Consider the following 20,827-nt stretch of genomic DNA (forward strand, 5'->3'; position numbering starts at 1 on the left):
AAACGTTTTCATGTTTATTTTTTCATTGTTTTTTTTATAGTAATGCTAGAAAATCCTGCGTCCTTTTCATTGAATTTTTCTTCCCCCATGACAAATTCCTCCAAGGAAAGATCCTCCCACATGGTCCCTCCCCTCAACCCCATCCTCCAAACCAAAAAAATCCCCCTGAAAACGTCTGTACACTTTCCAATAACTATTACTGTATGTAAACACTGGTCAAATTTTGTAACTTACAGCCCCTCCCTTGGGGATTGTGGGGGTAAAGTCATTCCCAAAGACATACTTATTATGGTTTTCGACTATGCGGAACAAAATGACTATCTCAAAATTTTGGTCCGTTGACTTTGGGAAAAAATGAGCGTCGGAGGGAGCCTAGGTGCCCTCCAATTTTTTTTGGTCACTTAAAAAGGGCACTAGAACTTTTCATTTCCGTTAGGATGAGCCCTATTGCGACATTCTAGGACCACTTGGTCGATACGATGACCCCTGGGGAAAAGAAAAAAAAAACAAAAACAAACAAATAAACACGCACCCGTGATTTGTCTTCTGGCAAAAATACGAAATTCTAAATTTCTATAGATAGGAGCTTGAAATTTTTGCTATTGAGTTATCTGATACAACGAATGCGATGGTTTCATTTTCGTTAAGATTCTATGACTTTTAGGGGGTGTTTCCTCCAATTTTCCAAAATGAGGCAAATTTTCTCAGGCTCGTAACTTTTGACGATAAAGACTATATTTGATGAAACTTATATATTTAAAATCAGCATGAAAATTTGATTCTTTTGATGTATCTTTTAGGATCAAAATTCCGTTTTTTAGAGTTCGTTTACTATTGAGCAGGATCGCTCCTTACTACAGTATGCTACCACGAACTGTTTGAAAGGAGACACATCAGTCCTACCATTTCTGTTTTTTTTTGGTTTTTAAGATGAAAGGATTCTGAATTTCTTATATCTCCGGCCATTGCAAATCAGTTGGGCATCTCAGGTTATGTACTCTCTGGTATGCTGGTCCTAATTAGACCCAAACCTCTATTTTCTGTACGAAATGGCACTGTATTGTGGTACGAGCTTTTTTGTTACTGAAAGAGGGCAATCGAAACGTTAATATTCCTACTAAAGTAATTAAGTTCATACATTCTTTCATTATCCCTCCCTTAATGAAACTGATCAATCTGTCCTTTCCATATGGTATTTCCCCGAATAGTCTTAAGTGCGCTCAGATTATGGCATATTATACAAAGGGGAGAAACAAAATGAGTCAGCCTACTATTGGCCAACTTCTCTGGTGTCTATACTGGGTAAAACATTTGGGAAGGAGTTGCTTTCTCGTCTTAACTATTTTCTTACTTTTAAAGATTTTCTTCACGGTTTTCTGTTTGATTTTCGGAAAAATCATTCAACTGAGCTTGTTTGCGCAGTTTTATTGGACTGTCTTCTCTCTGCTCTAGACTCCCTTTTGATTCCTACTCGTTTATTTCTGGATGTTCCTAAGGCCTTTGATTCTCTAACCCACAGTATTCTTTTTTCTAAACTTTTTCCTTTTGGCATAAGAGGCATTGCGTTTCTTTGGTTCAAGTCTTACATGTCTGGCAAAATAATTTCTGTTGATCTGAATTGCCATTAACCATCAAATGTTGACCATAAGTTCCCTCAAGGTTCAACTTCAGGGAAAGTATTGTTCTTAATATATTTAAATGACGTAATTTTCAAGGTCAGAAATGAAAATCCTATGTATTGTAGTCATCTATGTTATTCAACAGTCTCTTGTGCCCGTAACCATAGTTTGTATTCCTAAGGCTATCTTGTCACTTTTGCCAATTGTGCCACCCTTATTAAATCTGGGAGAACAGAGGTTGATGTTCCTGCAAAGTTAGTGGACCTGTCCAAGAGAGTTTTACTTTGGTTTGATGCTAGCCTTATTGTCCTAAATGTTTCTAAATTTAGTTTCTTAGTTTTATCTCGTGTATCTCAGGCTTGTCCTCAACTATCTGAGATTCATTTATCCAAAGGTTTTATTAGTAGACCAAAGGATGGCCATATCCGTTTCCTAAGAATCATACTAGATGAATTTGTTTTATTCTTATTGATATGTTTTCTTTTATTCTCATCCTTGATATTATTCTTATGTTTTTTACTGTCCCGTCATAAGGATGTCTATTTTTCTTTCTTTTCTCAAACTGATTTTGAACGCTTATAATAAAGCTATAAAACTTATCCAAGATGTAAATCGTTTAGTAACTAATTCGTTACTTGATTTCGAGTAGGTTTATGTTCTTTCCTCTACGTCTTTCACTTTTCTTCAGGTCCAGAGTTATATTCTCAGGCCCCTTGGATTTATTTCATCTTTTGTATCTTATCGGTCAGGTTATACGCTTCATAATTTTCACAATATCCAAATTCGGCACACAGCAACAATAAGATCTTATTGTGATCCTCTCGTTCCGCATCAATTATATAAAATACTCTTGCCGATTCGCCTCAAGAATGCCACGTGTAGCACCTTCAAATACTTATGAAATAAATTTGTTTCCGCATAATGAATAAATTTGTTTCCGCATAATGAATAAATTTGTTTCCGCATGATTATTATTTTTTTGGACGTAAAAAGTGTTATCCCGCCTTTTTTTCCTTAAGGTTTGGGTCATTGTTAGTATTAGTCACTCCTTTTAAACAGTTTGTTACAATGTTTTGTATGTTGACGTTTTGGAATCACCTTTTTCCTTTTTTATTTATTTATTATTATAGGTTTAGACCTCTGGATCGATTGAAGTTAGCAATCAATCAATCAATTTATTAATACTAAAATAAAAACTATTACAAAGTAAAGCGATTACTAGTCCCAAGAAGCTTTGCTTGTAATGGACCACAGAAACAAGAATAAAACACTTCTATAAAAAATACATATATATATATATATATATATATATATATATATATATATATATATATATATATAACAACACCGGAACAAGAGAAGGACATTTAACAGATAGAAGATTTAGAAGGAGATTTAACATATAGCTGAAAATTATTTTAAAAGAAGAGAAGAGACATACAAATTAGGATAGAATTAAAAAAAAGAGAGAAAAATTATTGAACTGGAAAGACCAGACAAGAAACTGTCTTTCCAGAAGGAAATTGAGGGACATCAAGAGAGATAAACAAGGACTTTAAAAGTTAAGAAAAATCCTGAAAACATTTTTAAAAAGAATAAGAGAGAGAGAGATGAGTTAAGGAAGAATTCCGAAAAAAGAAAAACAATAGGAAAAGAGGAAACAGGAAAAATAAAAACAAAGGAGAGAGAGAGAGAAATAAATTACTAAACAGGAAAAATCCGACGAAATAATGCCTTTGCAGAAAGAAATAGAGGGACATCCGAAGAAATAGAGTTCCATAATAGAATTGATTGAAAAACAGGAGACCTCTGGGCTGCTGTAAAAGACCTTTTTGGTAAAATAAATCGTCGACAAGAACTACGTAAAGAAGAAGAATACCTACTTGAGCCTGTCCGTGAGAAAAATTGCTGCAGGGGTGGTGGGATAGTACCTAGAAAAGCAGAATGCGCTAAATAAAGAGTACTTTTACCTATAATATGGTCCAGCGGAGATATTCTAGTATCATTATAAAGATCAGAGGAAGGGTAGAGCCGTGGGAGAAGAAAAGTAGCCTTCACTGCCCTATTTTGGGCTCTTTGAAGTGAGCAGAGAAGAGATTTATTAGTAGTACCCCAGACAGAGCAGCAATAAGAAAGGTAAGGATAAATAAAAGCATAAAAAAGAGAAACCATAACAACAGGAGGAAAAAATGAGTTAACCTGGTGCTACATCGAAGACTGGCGGAGGATTAAGGAACAGGTGTGAGTTATATACGGTTTAAAAGAAAGGAAACAGTCAAGATACACACCGAGAAATTTCACCATAGTAGCTTGTGGTATAATATCGTTCCCAAAAGTCAGGGTGATTGGCTCCTGTACATCTCTCATATGGTAAGGGGTTCTGAAGTTGACAATGGCATACTTTCGTCTGTTAAGAGCCATATCCTTTGACCAGCACCAATCCTTTGCTTTATCAAGAACACCTTGTGTTATAGAAGTGGCAGATGGCAAGTGCACTGCAGCAATGAAAAAGTTACTGTCATCAGCAAAAAGAACAGGGTGTAAATGGGGATGAAGGCCATCAACAAGATCATTAATGTAAATTAGAAACAAAAGTGGTCCAAGCACAGAGCCTTGTCGGACACCTTTCAATACAGGCAAAGTAGAGGAAGAAGTACGGTTAACCGAAACACACTGAGATCTCTCTGAGTGGTAGGACCTAAACCATTCTAGTGGAACTCCATGCACTCCAAACAAAGATAGTTTAGACAGAAGAACATTGTGGTCACCATATCAAAGGCTCTCGAAAAGTCAAGAAATAAACCCAAAACACACAAGCCCTTGTCCAGATTAACACGCACAATGAAACACGCACAGAAAGTGCATGCAAGGTAGAGAATGAGGGACGAAAACCTTACTGACGGTTAGTTATGAGAGAATTTCCAGCAGTCGAATTAATACTAAATACAAATGAAGAGAGTCGACGATACACTACTTTTTCAAAAACCTTAGAGATGACGGGAAGAAGAGAAATAGGTCACCTTTTTTATGCAAAGGTACAACAGTAGCAACATTAAATAAATGAGGAAAAACACCAGAAGAAAGAGAGAGGTTAGTTATGTGTGAGATGGGATGAGAAACAAACTGACTAACTTTTAAGGACATTATTACTCAAACCAAAACTATCAACTGAACGAATGCTTGGAAGTTGGAAAATGATACTAGAAATATCAGTAGTACTACATGGGGAAAGGAAAAGGTCTGCTCTGGCAAGGAGAAATAACTTACTCTACTCAGGGATGGAATGAGAACTGAAGGAAGAGTGGTGAAATACGAATTGAAGGCACGCGCTAAAGATTTTTTGTCCACAACAGATCCATCAGCTTATAAAGTTTATTATTATAAAGCTCCATAAAGCTTATTTGGTGAACTCTCTTTCCTTTTTTTTTCTTTTCTAAATTTTAATGAGTAAATGTTTTAAATGTTTAAAAGTTTTAAATGATTCAAATCTTTAAAAGTTTAATTTTAAGAGTTTTGTTTCAGGATCCCCCTCTATGTAGGCCATGGAGCCTTTGTTGGGTTTTGAGATTGTACTATTTTGGGGGTTTTGAGCTGTACTATCGTCATTTTTTTAGTTGAAATTCGTCTTAACTTAATTTTCATTTTATCCTCTCCCGGTGTTCTACCACCACTGGTTAGAGATAAGAGATAAGATAATATTTATTTGCAAAAGACTATTACAAGCTCTATAGAGCCGAATTCGCTTTATATGTCAAGTAAAAGCTAAAAAAAAAAAAAAAAATTCAAAACAGTAAATTAAGTCAAACACTTAAAATTAAAAGGAATTAAAAAAGTAAAATCATCAAAGATAAAGGGCAAATCAGTAAACTTAACAATTAAATTACAAAAGCATTGCAGTAAATAAAAATAGAATAAAAACGGCAATAGAGGAAAAGGGTAATTTGGCAATTACATAATCACGAATTATTATTAAGGTGTTCCAGAATAAAGGGTATAAAACTTTTGCGAAACCTTTCTGTAGCAGCATGGATCGGAGAGTAAGTTGGGATTGCTAAGGAGGCTGACCGGGAGAGTCGGAGTCTAATGGGATTGTGAAAATCAGGGAGTAAGTCCTCAGTACGGGGATTGGAAATGACTGATTTAGCGAAAAGCAGGCAAATTTTTCCCCTTCTTTCTTTTAAGGTGGTAATGCGCGCAGCTTTAAGGAGGAAGGAGTATGGAATTTTGCCTTCTTTGTAAATGATCCTGAGCGAACGCTTTTGGACCGACTCTATTTTGTCACTAAGCTCATTTGAAAGTTGCGAATGCCAGACCGGACATGCATATTCCAATAACGGCCTGATAAAGGATAAATAAACACGGAGGGAATGTATCACCCCCTCCGTCAAATTTGAACAATCAAATTTGTTTAGTAGCTTAAAAATGGATAGTGAAACATTTGCTTGTTTAACAATGTTGGAAACATGTGTGTCCACTTAAGATCATTAGAAATTGTGACACCAAGAAGCTTAACATGTTTCACTAGCATTTCGCTTGGGATCGGATCGCAAAAAGCAGGAGTAGATTTCAAGAAGTTGATTGTCATTATCTGTGATTTAGTGGTATTTACTGTCATATTTAGATTTTTGGATTCATCCGAACATTGGGTTAGGATTTCAACGGGGTCACTTTTAATATTCCTATGACATACTTCAAGGATCGACAAGTCATGAACATATTTCCATCTTTGGGGGAATTCCTTTCCAATTTCGTTAGTCATGACAAGAAATAATAGTGGTCCCAATAAGGTTCCTTGAGGTATTCCACAGTACCTAGGGAGGGGGTTAGAGAAGGTATTTTTGTATTTTACAACTTGTGATCTGTCTGAAAAGGAACGATATAACAATATTTACTAATAGTGGGTCAATTTCAAAGTTATCATGTAAGTAAACGAATTAGGATAGTGCGGTCAACTAAGTTAAACGCTTTTTGGAAATCAACTAAAACCAGGTTTGGCCAAACATTTAGTTTCTCTAGTTCAATTAGGTTCGATACAATCACCTATAGAAAAAAAAAGAAGTGTAGGGAGCGATAGGAAAAAAGTTGAGACATCTTTAGGGAAAACAATAAAAAATACAAAACCACTTTAATGCCATCCATACAAAAATAAATTCTTCTTTGCTTTTAAAATGGGCCAACGCTGTAAACATTTGATTAATGTTGTTCCGACTACAGCAGTTTCAATGGTGGACTTTTTATTTTCAGGGGAGTTAAAGTACTTTTTCTAAATTGTGCAGATATTTCATTGTATAGTTACAAATTGCGATTAAATAAGAAATTGATAGAATTTAGAAGTTCCAGATTAGTTTCTGTTGGGAAATTTTTATCACAAGACTATAAATATTTCCCGTTGCTGATTTTTGTAACTAATCGCGTTTTCGAGATTTGAATTACTATGCGCCATCTATCGCTTTTTAATAGGTTGTAGCTACTCCTAGTGCCCTGATTCTCTCAAGTAGATTTTTGGTGCTTATTTGTCGAGTCATTTTTTGATGGACTGCTTTTCATTAGCTAAATACATTATAGTGGAAAGAAAGAATCCAACTTTCTATTCAGATTGATTTTTGAACAACGGCTCAAAGTATTGGGCTTGCAGGTAAATATTTTGTTTTAATATATTTAATTTGTTTTAAGTTGTTTCTGAGTGGCATGTAATTGTGTATTTTACTAGGTTCGTACTCTATCTGGTGAAATGGATGTCTGGTACAATTTGGAGAAAAGAACTGACAAGTCAGCTGTCTCCGGTGCAATCCGATTACATATCAGTGTCGAAATAAAGGGAGAAGAAAAGGTCAGTAAGCTTGTTGATTGTATCCAGGTTTGCAAGAGGAAAAGAACATATATTTTAACTTAATTAAAAATCAGCCCTTTGTCTCGTAGCAAAATATTTTAGATTTAGAAAAGTTTTTTTTGGCTAATAATTTTGAATCACCTGATTTTAGCTATTTGTAACATTTTTCAGAAGAATTTTCGTTTGGCTTTTGGCATGTTCATTCCTTTGGAAAGTTTCCTGCTTTAATTTTGAACTATATGCACCAATGATTCTCTTTTTTTTTCCTTGACCTTATTTATTGCTCCGGAAAAATCTCAAGTAGAATTTGGGTTTAAACGTAACTTAAGCACGAACTAAAGAATAAAATTAGTTGAATTCTAGTTACCCCTAGTCCACCAAACGTCTGACTCACATTGTCAGTTGTAGGACTCTATTTTTTTTACAGTGTCAAACACCTGGAAAGTCAGCAATATTTTCTTCCAAAAGGTGTCAAATCCAAGCTCACATTCTACAAATTTATCATTTAGACTTAACATCTTATTTCCCTGACATTTAGAAGACTTTTCCTTTTTTTAGACATTGCTCTCGTGGTTAAATTAGTTGTTTTGGGTCTATTTTGTTTATGATTTGTATTCGGTAAGCATGAGGAACATATGCAGGGAGAAAAAAGGGATTGAGGCCTGAGGTACACCCCTTGTATCGAAGTTTGTTGGGTTGTCTATACATTTTCGTTTGTATTATACATAAACTCAACCATCTTTCGCGTTTATGAAGCTATACATTCTCCCAAGAAAATATCGATTCCCCCCAAAAAAAATTATATCTTTACTTCCTCTTTTTAAATGAAGTTTTCGCTTTCGCTATATCGATCGGTGACACCAAATCAACTGCTTTTGTTATCCGCCTTTCTTTTTTAATTTTCCATATTCCAGATAGTAGGTGCTAGTCTTTCCAGAATAATATAATTATGCCATGGACTAGTTTATTCTGTTAAATACTGACCAAAATATTAATTGAACTAAAATTTTTTAATTATGCCTAGAATCTATACCGCATGCTTTGAGTTATTTACGCACGGCCTCTTTTTGATTTTATTTTCATATTTACTGTTCTATTACTGTTTAATCTAATTCCTATAAAGATACAAAAAAAAACAAGATGAATTTTGACATTGAAGCTGAAAAACTAAAGTAATATCAAAAGCACTAAATTTTATGCTCCTAAATCTTATTTTTTACTTATTAATATTTGGTTTCAAGAGCGTTAGAAATTGGGTTGTCAATCTAATTCAATTTTCTTCCCTTCGCCTGGTTTCAGAGTCAAAAGAGTAACGGTTGCTAAGTGAGGAACGATGTGCCTGTCATGGATTATTTTATTTTCCTGGTCACTTTGTATAAAAAATCGGTGCTCTTAGAAGCTTGAGAGCCCCATTCGATCAGAAGTTGATGGTTATAATATCCTCCTTAAGGGTCAAAGTGACTGGAGGGCCTATAGCTACCTACCCATGGTTTTTTTTTTACCTTGAGCAGTCCTGCTACACCCCCAAGCATATTGGACACAGATCTGAGATAACCTTGTCACCCTGAGTGATAAAAAATTTGAACAAATTTGTCCTCAAACGGCGATAGTTGTGAATAATGAAATTGGCTCAATTTCCCTAAAACAAAATCTGAGTAGAAAAGGTGGGCGTATTGTGCCTCGATAAAAGATGAATCATGCAAATGGTTTAAAATTTTATGAATTGAGGTGCAAATTGGGCTTGTTGTAACTCCACCCCCCCCCCTACTCTAATGTCATTTTTTAGAAGTAAGAGGCATGTCACATCTTGCTTTGTCCGGAATCATGCAAGTATTTTTAATCTTATTAAAAAAAAAACAAGTCCAAGCCTTGGATTGACTCTACAAGTGCAAAAAACGAGATAAAAACAGACTCGATGTGAAAACAAGATCATGAATCAGTGCTACAACCACTCATGTCTCAAGTTAGAGTGAAAAAGAACTAAGTATAAGCTGCGGACCGGCCTGGAGCAAAAGAAACTCCCGACTTATTACATAAACGAGCTGTTAAGCTCAGGCTGCCGACCTTATATCGGTGGATATAAGAAAAGTGGGCGTTCGGCACCATTTTTGAACCGGAACCCCTCAATGATTGCTGATCTATATGACAAGAGTTCAAAAATTACCCTTCAAACACCCCAGCTCTCTGCTCCACCTCCTCCCCTCCTCTCCTGTCACCCAGTTTTTATTAGAGAGGTGGATATTATGTACATTATCTGAGCCAGAATCATGCAAAAACTTCTAATTGGTATAACTGGATGTGACACCTGGTTTGAACCGAAATCGCACATAAATTGTCAATTTGAATGATCGGGAAAGGCGATGAGATAATGAACTAGGCACTGAATTTTGGTAGAAAAGTATGCAATTTGTACCATTTTTGGAGCGAAATAATGTAAAAATCTTCAACCTAAATGATTAGAGACCCTGAGTGGACCTTCTGTCCCTCCAATATCACCTTCTACTCTCAGCTTGTCAGCAGAAAGTTAGGTAGTTTTTTCAACTGTCATTGAATTCTTGAGGTATGGATCTTTGGTCAGTGCACACTAATTATGTTTAGTTAATCACAAAAGATACCAGATATAGCAATTTCCTTTCAATTGAGCTCTTAAACAGCTCTCTATGATGTTACAGTGCCTTGGAAAAAAAAAAACATCACTGCCGTGACATATAAGTGCTACCTACGCAAAAAAGTGATTTTCATTTTTGTTCAAGCCAGGGGTCTGCAAGTCTAGTGAATATGGTTTCGACAATATTTGAAATACATCTAGCTACGCAAGTTATTGCTTCAAGACTTGCCTTCTGGCATTTTGAATATTTTTGTTTAATTTTTAACGTTAACATAACTTTCTATAATTAATGTAATTCTCATATAATAAAATGGCTGTAATTCTCGAAAAAGTGAAATCAAAAGAAGAATAGTCACAAAAAAGAGACCTATCTTAATTTTAAGAAATAAATTTTATTATGCTCTAGTGTATATATTATATTATAATCTATATAATATGTATTTAATAATATAGTATAATCTATATAATATATATAATCTATATTAATATATAGTATAATTAGTGTATAGATTCTTTTTATCTTTATTGCCTAGCAAAGCCATAAGCTTTCACTTTATTTTGATTTTGTCTCAAGTGGCTTGATTATTTGAAACATAAACCTGAGAGAATGTCTTGGAGAAATCATTCCTTTGTGTGTCTTTGGTTGATCTAAGAATATTGCCAACTTTCCCTCTGGGGAATTTTGGGTTTCAAGTAACTCTATTCTGCGGAAATTTATATTAAGAAAGAAATTCACCAGAATACAGAAATTCAAATAATTTCTTGTCTTGCAATCAGAGCTAAAGGGCTAGAATAAAGTCGAAGTAGTTGTTAGCAACGCTGTTAAAAGGGGGAATTTACAAAGGGTAATGCACAAATTTGCCAATTTCATCAACGGGCGTAAGCATTTAATTGAAAACATAACTGGTGTAACTGCTCATAAATTCTTATTGGATACTTACATACATGTACTAATACCAGGGTACGAGACAACTTGACGACTTTCTTTGTGGTGGACAATCTTTTGTTTGTACCTTTAATACTATGTTTATAGTCCCTTTCACACCTTATCACAGAGGTTCTCAAGTTCTCAGTTCTATTTATTTTTCATAAAATAACAATAACAAAAATAATATCCGAAAAGGTTCAATGGCCCGTTATTTGGGAAACGGCATATAATAAAGAAAGAATGATAAAACTTGAAATAAACATACTAAACAATATCTAAATATAAATCTATAAGGAAAAGAAATCAACTCACTGGCAGTCCACACGAAACAGCAACCCTCACATCACCCGACAATAAAATACAAATTAGAATTATCTGCGTTATCGAGGATCCAACGCCAACAAAACAACCAACAACAAAAAAACATAAGAAACCTTTAATAAGAAACTTTTCATCTGTCTCTTAAAGGAGCCAAGTGTTCGTGACTGCCGGATCTCAGTGGGAACCAAGTTCCAAGCACGCCCCACAGTCACAGCCAGACCAAAGTCTGAACGAACCGAGGGAATGGCTGGAATCATCACATCCTCCCAGTTTCGAACTATATACAAATTTACTTCCCCTATTAGTCTTAGCAGTCCTGAAAAACAACATGGGAGATCTCCCTGGAAGTATTGATAAGGATTAAAAAATAATAAGGCCCCAGGTGCCGATAGTATGATTAATGAGTTTCTTAAATATGGTGGCTCTGAGGTTAGGAATAAGCTGCTGAAGATTATGAACATGATTTTTGAAAAAGGGGAGGTACCCAATGATTTTAGGAAAACCTTAATTAAACCACTGTTTAGAAAGGTGGCAAGAGTGAGTGTCGTAATTATCGAGGCATTAGTCTGGTCTCTGTAGGTAGCAAATTACTGAGTAATATGATACTTTTTAGACTGAGAGATGCTGTAGACAAAGTTTTAAGAGAAGAACAATGCGGTTTTAGAAAAGGTAGAGGATGTGTCGACCATGTTTTCACTCTTAGTTTAATAATTGAGAAATCCCTTCGTTGTCAAACACCTTTGATCCTCAGTTTTATCGATTATGAGCAAGCTTTCGATTCTGTTGATAGAAGAGCGTTAGCAAAGGTCTTATCGTTATATGGTATACCATCAAAATACATTAAATTGATTTGTGCTATGTACGAGAATAATACTGCTGCGGTTAAGGTAGGAAATGAGGTTAGCAACTGGTTTTGTATTAAATCAGGAGTTAAGCAGGGTTGTGTTCTATCCCTCTTTATATGGATCATTTCGATGGACTTCGTCTTAAGGAACACAGGAAAGGCAATTGGGGACCATGGAATCAAATGGGGAGGAAGGACGCTCCTGGACTTAGATTATGCTGATGATTTAAGCATATTAGATGAAAGTGTGAGCAAAATTAATGAATTTTTAGAGGTTTTGCGAGTTCAGGGTGCTAAAATAGTCTTAAAAATTAATATTAAGAATACTAAGTCACTAAGGCTAGGAATAAGTGAAGATGAACAGGTGACATTAGGTAACGAAAAGACTGATCAGGTTGGGAGCTTCAGTTACCTTGGTAGTATTATTAGTAAAGATGGTGGGAGCAGTGAAGATGTTAAAAGTAGAATAGCTAAGGCTCAGGGTGTTCTTTCACAGTTAAAAAAAGTTTGGAAGAATAGAAAGATAAGTCTACAAACCAAGATTAGAATATTGGAAGCTACAGTGATGACAGTGGTCAAATATGGCACTGAAACATAGGCACTCCGAAAAGCAGATGAAAATTTACTAGATGTTTTCCAGAGAAATTGCCTACGGATTGTTCTGGGTACCCGGCTGACTGACCGTATTTTAAACAGTAGGTTGTACGAAAAGTGTGGTTCAATCCCGCTTTCTGGGGCTATAATGAAAGAAAGGTTAAGATGGCTAGGCCAAGTTCTACGGATGAAGGATGACAGATTACCGAAGATTGTCCTTTTTGGCCAACCGTCTGGGGCTACACGGAAAACAGGTCGTCCTTTTCTGGGTTGGGAGGATGTCATAAATAAAGATTTAAAAGAAATGGGAACTTCCTGGGAGGGTGTAAAGAGGGAGGCTTTAAATAGATTAGGTTGGAGGAGGAGCGTGCGTAGCTGTGTTGGCCTCAAGCGGCTTTGTGCTGCAGTGAGTTATTAGTAGTAGTAGTAGTAGTAGTAGTAGTAATAGTAGTAACGAAGATAGAAATAAAATATAAATATCTTTAATCTTAAAGAGGTCAAGAGGAGTGTGTTTAGCCGATTGGAGAATTCTTTCCGCTTTCTCATGAAGACGGTGAATAGGAGCAAGTACTGAGGGAAATGTGGACTTCCACACAGACGAGTAGTAAAATATAAAAGGGTAAATCAGAGAGAAGTATAAAAGGCAGAGGATAGGGAAAGGAAATAAACGCTTTAATTTTTAGATGATCCCACGTCCACGGGAAATTTTCACTCTTAGTATTTGAAAAATTGTCATCCAAAAGAACTCCCAGGTAACATTGTCTACCTCTGGTAGAAAGACAGCGAGATTGCTCTTCAGAGCAATGGGCATAAATTATTAATTGCTAAGCCATGCCCAAATCAAAGTTACTTACATCGACACCGAAGGCTCGTTGACATGTTTAGTTGTGTTTTCTTGCTCTTCAAACCAACGAACTTCTTCACACCAAACTCTGTAACAGCTACAGAATAGCCTGTTACGACAAAGCAACAAAAACAACCAACCTTTAATCCCTTAGTTTTTTATTTTATATCTTTTTTAGCCAATCAAAATTCTCCTACGGCAAACAATTACTTACTAATCAAAATATTACAAATCTGGAAAACTATACCGACCTTGATAGAGAGAAAATCAAATTTTAGTGAAAACCTGCAGTCAACAACAAAATAAGTTTACATAAGTAACGAATAAAGGTTTTTCTTCAAATGGAAAATATATCAAAAACACGCTTCAGTGTTATCTGTAGCTCGTTTTGAACCACAAAACGTAACAAGAAAACAAACATGTAAGTATTTTTTTTCCCAAAGCTAGTTCAAATGAAAGGAGTTGTCATAGAAGCTTCAGAGGGGGCTCCTTCAAATGGAACTTAAGAGTTCTTTTGTCTTTTTAAGAGTCAAAAGTAACTGGAGGGTAACCAACACCCTTGACTTGCTCGTTTTTGCTAATGCCCTCTCCTGTAACCTCCAAAGACATCCGATGAAAATTTTGTGGTAGAAATTTCGTTAAATACATTGAAAATACTTAATAAAAATATGCCTCCGATTCGGAGTTAACCCCAAATGCCCCGAGACAAGGGCTGTAAATAGTGCAAAGTAAATCTATGGACGTCATGAGCATCCAGATTGTCCGAAGGATGTATCTGTTGAAACTTTCAAGGAATGCTGAGGGAGATTTTTAACTAAATATAAACCCAATTTGTGCTTGCAGGTTGTCAAAAGGGCCTATCTGGAAAATATCACTAGCCGCTAAAGGTAATAAGTTGAACCTTCCTGGGAATGTGGATGGAAATTTTGAATTAAATCAAAAGATACTAGTTGCATCCAGGTTGACAAAATGTTGTATTTACAATATTTCAGAAATAACTTAGGGGAGTAAGTTGAACTTCCCCAGAATCGTGAAATAAGGCAAACCCACTATTTGTATCTTCAGTATCTCAAGAACGGCTAAGGGTATTAAGTTGAAACTCTCTGGGAATATTAAGGGAATGTTGATCTAAATCTAGAGACACTCCTTGCATTCAGGCTGTCAAAGTAGTGTATTTTCCATATATTAAGAACAGTTAAGGATACTGAGTTGAAATTTTCAGAGAATGTTGTGTAGGATCTTTAAAATAAATCAAAAATATTATGTATACTAAGGTTGTCAAAATGACATATCTTAAATTTCTGAGGTACAGCTTAGAGTATTAAGTTGAAACTGAAAAGGAATGTTGAGATTGATATTTAACCAGGACAAAATACACTATTTGTATGCAGATTGTTTGAATTGGGTATCTTCAGAATCTTAGAAATGGCTAAATGTATTATTTTATATTATGAGCAAAAGCTTAGGGATTGTGAACTAAACTAAAAGATACTTTGCACATTCAATTGGTCAACAAGGTGTATCTACAATATCTCAGGAACAGGTAAGATATTAAGCTGAAATTTTAGAGAATGTTGGGGGGAATGATAAACAAAAAAACATTACTTACATCCAGTTTGTCAAAATGGCGTATCTGTTATGTCTCAGGAACGGCCAAGTTTACTAAATTTAAACGTTCAGAGAATCATGCGCAATATCAAAAGACGCTGTATGTATCTTGGTAGTCACAAGGGCGCATCTGCAATATCTCAAAAACAACTAATAGTATCAAATTCAAATATTCAGGGAATATTGAGGGCAATAATAAAATAAAAGTCAAAAGATATTGTAATCATGCAGGTTGTCAAAATGGTGTATCTGTTATATCTCAGGAACCGCCAAGTCTACTAAGTTTAAACCTTCAGAGAATCATGTGCAAGATGTAAATAAATCAAAAGACGCTATGTGCATCTGGGTAGTCACAAGGGCGCATCTGCAATATCTCAGAAACAACTGATAGTATCAAGTTCAAATATTCAGGGAATATTGAGGGTAATGTTAAACTCAAAGTCAAAAGATACCATGCAGGTTGTCAATATAGCGTAGATGCAATATCTCGGGAACGTCCATGGGAACGTGATCGTATCGACCCAGAGGTCCTAGAATGTCGCAAGAGGGCTCATTATAACTGACATTAAAACTTCTAGTACCCTTTTTAAATGACCAAAAAATTTGAGGGCACCTAGCCCCCCTCCAATGCACATGATTTTTTCCAAGGTCATCGGATTAAAATTATCAGATACCCATTTTGTTCAGCATAATCAAAAAGCCTAATAATTATATCTTTCGGGACGACTTAGTAAACCACAGTCCCCGGGGGAGGGAGTGCAAGTTACAAACTTTGACAATTATTTACATTTAATAATGGTTATTGGGAAGTGTACAGATGATTTCAGGGGGACTCCTTGCGTTGAGGGGAGGGGGGTTGGGAAACTATTTTGGTGAATCTTTCCATCGAGGAATTTATCATGAGGGGAGAGAATTTCCATGAAGGGGGAAAAGGATTTTCTAGTATTATTCAAAAAAAACAATGAGAAAATAAATAAAAAAAAGGTATTTTCAGCTGGAAGTAAGGAGCAGCATTAAAACATAAAAGGAACAGAAATTTTTACGTATATAAGGGAGTCCGTCTCCTACACAATACCTCGCTCTTTACGCTAAAGTTTTTTTTAGTAATTTTAATTATTTCTACGGCGTTTGTGAGTCAGGGGTCATTCTTCATGAATTGGGACAAAATTTAAGCTTCAGTGTAAAGAGCGAGGTAGGCCTATTGACAAGGGGGTGAACCCCTTCATATACGTAACAAAAACATACAAATATAGTTCGTTACGTAAGTTAATTCGTAAGTTACGTATATTTATTACTAATATAAATGTTCGAAAAAAAACGTTCTAGTTGTCAAATTTAACTAACCAAAAATTAGAGGGCAACTAGGAATCCTCCCCCACACCATTTCTTATGGAAATTGTCAGACCAAAACTATGAGAAAAGCCATTTAGCCCAACAAAATAATTAATATGCAAATTTTATTAATTATTCATGTGCGGTTAGCCATAATCAAAATATGCTTTAATTCAAAAACGTTCAGAAATTAAATTAAAAAACAAGTTTTTTTTATATCTGGAAGTAAAGAACGACATTAAGACTTAAAACAAACAGGAATTATTTTGTATATGAAAGGGGTTGTCCCTTCCTCGACGTCTCGCTCCTTACGCTGAAGTTTTTTTTATATTGTTTTAAAAAGTAGAGTTGTGAGAAAGAGTCAAATCTTAGCGTAAAGAGCGGGGCATTGAGGAGGGGTCAACCCCTTTCATATACGGAATAATTTCTGTTCGCTTTAAGTTGTAATGTCGCTCCTTACTTGCAGTTTAAAAAAAACTTGTTTTTTTTTTGTTTGTTTTTTTAATATCGTAAACACGTCGGGGATTCGGGTTGAAACTTTCAGTGAAGGCTTCAGGAGGGTTCTACGCTAGTGAAAGCTGAGCTGTTTTAGGCTTGAGACGGTATAGCTAAATCAAAAGAGATTCTGTATATCCAGGCTATAGTAATACCTCCTTTTCACCTACTCAATTTTACTATCTGTTTTGGCTTTTTCTAAAATTATTCATGACTTGATGCCTACAATTATTCCATTTTTGATTCGGAATACTTAATTTAACTATTCGGAATATTTTAATTCAAATGTTCTATACGGAATATTTGAAAAAGATTGGAGGATCGATGTGAACCTTTCAAGACGGTGAAATAACACATCTGCAATATAATATGAACAGCCAAGAGAATGAATTTAAAATTTCCAGGTAGCCATTGGGAAAGAAGGGTAGAGAGGTGGGCAAGGCTACTTCGAGTAATAATTAGGGGGAAGGGAAGGAGCTAAATATGGTTTAGCACCCATCAAAAGGTTTTTGTATTTTAGAATCCCATGAGGCCATGATATCCCATAGAATCCGTGCACAGTTTATCTTCGAGGTAAACCAGAAGATATCATGTTTTGCATAAGTTATACAAATGGTTCACTCCTTGCATCTTAGGTATTCCCTGAGGAATCAATTTGAAAATGTCAAGGAATGCTGATGGGGAGAAAGGAGGGGCAACAGGACAAAGGAGTGTGACTTAGGAAGAGAGGACAAAGCTAAATGAAATGGCATTATGTATACCAAGTTCATCACATTACCATTTTTTGATTTCTTAGGAATAACTTTGGGGTTAAAGCGGAAATTTTCAGGCTGTGTAGGAGTAGGCCAGAGGAGAGGACCAGAGGGGTTTCTAATTTTGAAGTTAGAACGAAGTTCAAAATTTCATGGCCTCGATCTACATTAACATTTTTACACTTTAAGGCCCGATGGGACTTCAACGTATCATCTACCTAAGTATTTCAAACAAAGAAAAGTAAAGACAAGTGACGAAAGTATATTAAGCCTTGTGATAATTCCAAGCTAAAATGAACATAAATTACTATCCATATTTAAATCAAACTCTAAACAGACTCAAATTAAGAAAAATAATCACATCAAATGTAAAGATAACATAACAAGAATAACAAGTTATTTTTGAATAAAAAAGTCCCAAACAAACAGAGATAGATTAAAAGGTTGCTCCTGTCAAACTTAAAATGAATCTAAGTTACCACAAAAATGTATATCGCTACTGCCCCTTAGACTTTCTAAAAGACATGGCGTCATTTATGTTATGCTGAAAACTAACATTTGATCTTCTATAATTACCAATTACAAAAATTTTTCGATGCAAAAAGTTTCGAAAAAAATAAAGAGCTATATGAAACAAATTTGAGTAGAAATAAAGTTAAATAATTTTCAAGCGTGAACCTACCATAAAATAACCATCAATAAGCAAATGAAACCCCAAATGAACAGAAATTGAAATAAATAAGAGGTTCAAATACTAGACGAGCAGAAACCCACGTCTTCTGAAGACCAGAACGTAATATCTACTTTACTGAAAATAATCTGAATTTGGATCTGAATGTTTCTATCCCACATAATATCGAAAAAAAAATCCTAACCAAGACTTTTGAACAAAAATAAATAAAATATAGATTGACAGTTTGATATCCAGTTTCATATTTGTAGATTACAGTTAAACAGTTAAAAATAGGGATGAAACCTTTTTGTTGACAGTGAATAGATACAAAATTATTTAACTGGTTGAATCTGCCTGGATAATGACAAATAAAACTTAAAATAAGCTTTCACTTTCTACTTAATTTTTTAATCCAAAAGCTCCTTTTAGTAGATGTACTGATGTTTTGGTCTTATTCTAGACCACTGTTTTAAATAGATCCTAAATTTCAGGACACACTATAAGCATAGTAAACACTATCTTGTCTTTTATTATGAACGGTATAAAATTGGAAAACAATTTGGAAGCTGAAATGAAGAAGAGGGAAATTTTTTCTAATTTTAAACAGAAATTACAAGAAAAAGTATTAAGTAAGCATGAACTTTAGTTTTGTTTGTTTTGGAGGAGATTTTAGTTGATTCGATCTAAATTAAGTTGTAAATATTTGTTGGCTGATCAGTGCAACCCCACAGTAGGGACACGGTATGAAGTTGTTTGCCTCGTATTATTACTATAATTATTTTACATTTTTCTTTCTTTCTTAGTATAGTGAATTCAACTGATGTTATATGTATGTATTTTTTACCTTATTTACCCAACATCTATCGTTTTGCTTTTGGGTGAATTAAATAACAAAAAAACTAATGTTTTTAGCTGAAAGTAAGGAGCGACATTAAAACTTAAAACGAACAGAAATTACTCCGTATATGAAATGGGTTGTCCCCTCCGCAATCCCTCGCTCTTTACGCTAAAGCTTTTAATTGTTTTAAAAAGTAGAATTATGGCAAAGAGTCGAACTTTAGCGTAAAGAGCGAGGGATTGCGGAGGGGACAACCCATTTCATATACGGAGTAATTTCTGTTCGTTTTAAGTTTTAATGTCGCTCCTTACTTTCAGCTAAAAAAATTAGTTTTTTTTATTTAATTTTTGAACATTTTTGAATTAATGCATGTTTGGTTTTGGCTCTCCGCACATAAATTATTAAAATGAAATTTGTATATTAATTCTTTTTTTGGCTAAATGGCTTTCTATTAGTTTTGATCTGACGATTTTGAGAAATAAGGGGTGGAGAAGGAGGTCTAGTTGCCCTCCAATTTTTCAGTTACTTAAAAAGGCAACTAGAACTTTTAATTTTTAACGAATGTTTTTATTAGTAAAAAATATACGTAACTTAAGAATTAACTTACGTAACAAACTTTCATGATCTTATATTTTTATTATGTATACGAGGGGGTTTTTACCCTCGCTAATACCTCGCTCTTTACACTAAATCGTAAGTTTTGTCCCAATTCTTTAAGAATGACCCCTGAATCAGAAAGGCCGTAGAATAAATAGTTGAAATTACTAAAAATACTTTAGCATAAAGAGCGAGGTATTTATCTCCTCCTAAATACCTCACTCTTTATGCTAAAGTGTTTTTAGAACCCCTCATATGCGTCATAATCTCTGTTCGTTTTAAGTTTCAATGCTACTCCTTCCTTTCATTTGAAAAAACGTTTTCATGTTTATTTTTCATTGTTTTCTTATAGTAATGCTAGAAAATCCTGCGTCCTTTTTATTGAATTTTTCTTCCCCCGTGACAGATTACTCCAAGGAAAGATCCTCCAACATAGCCCCCTCCCCTCAGCCCCAAACTAAATACAATCCCCCCTGAAAACGCCTGTACACTTCCCAATAACCATTACTATATGTAAACACTGGTCAAAGTTTTTAACTTGCAGCCCCTTCCCCAGGGATAGTGGGGGAGTAAGTCATCCCCAAAGACATAGTTATTATGGTTTTCAACTATGCTGAACAAAATGGCTATCTCAAAATTTTGATCCGTTCACTTTGGGAAAAAATGAGCGTGGGAGGGGGCCTAGATGCCCTCCAATTTTTTTGGTCACTTAAAAAGAGCACTAGAAAATGAGCCCTCTTGCGACATTCTAGGACCACTTGGTCGATACGATGACCCCTGGGAAAAAAACAACAAACAAATAAACACGCACCCGTGATTTGCCTTCTGGCAAAAAAGACAAAATTCCACATTTTTGTAGATAGGTGCTTGAAACTTCTACAGTAGGGTTCTCTGATACGCTGAATCTGATGGTGTCATTTTCGTTAAGATCCTACGTATTTAGG

General features: G+C 35.0%; 1 protein-coding gene across 4 annotated transcripts in view; it reads left to right on the top strand.

Annotated features, from left to right (window-relative positions):
* The window catches only part of LOC136031216 (protein unc-13 homolog B-like), a 467,059-nt gene that overhangs the window by 286,526 nt on the left and 159,706 nt on the right, over positions 1-20,827 (top strand). For all 4 annotated transcript variants that reach the window (XM_065710597.1, XM_065710594.1, XM_065710595.1 and 1 more), the window contains one exon: positions 7,330-7,449. In XM_065710597.1, coding sequence (XP_065566669.1) covers positions 7,330-7,449 — 120 coding nt within the window. The remainder of the gene's footprint in view (positions 1-7,329; positions 7,450-20,827) is intronic.

Source organism: Artemia franciscana, chromosome 9 (genome assembly GCF_032884065.1).
Source record: "Artemia franciscana chromosome 9, ASM3288406v1, whole genome shotgun sequence".
Taxonomy (NCBI): domain Eukaryota; kingdom Metazoa; phylum Arthropoda; class Branchiopoda; order Anostraca; family Artemiidae; genus Artemia; species Artemia franciscana.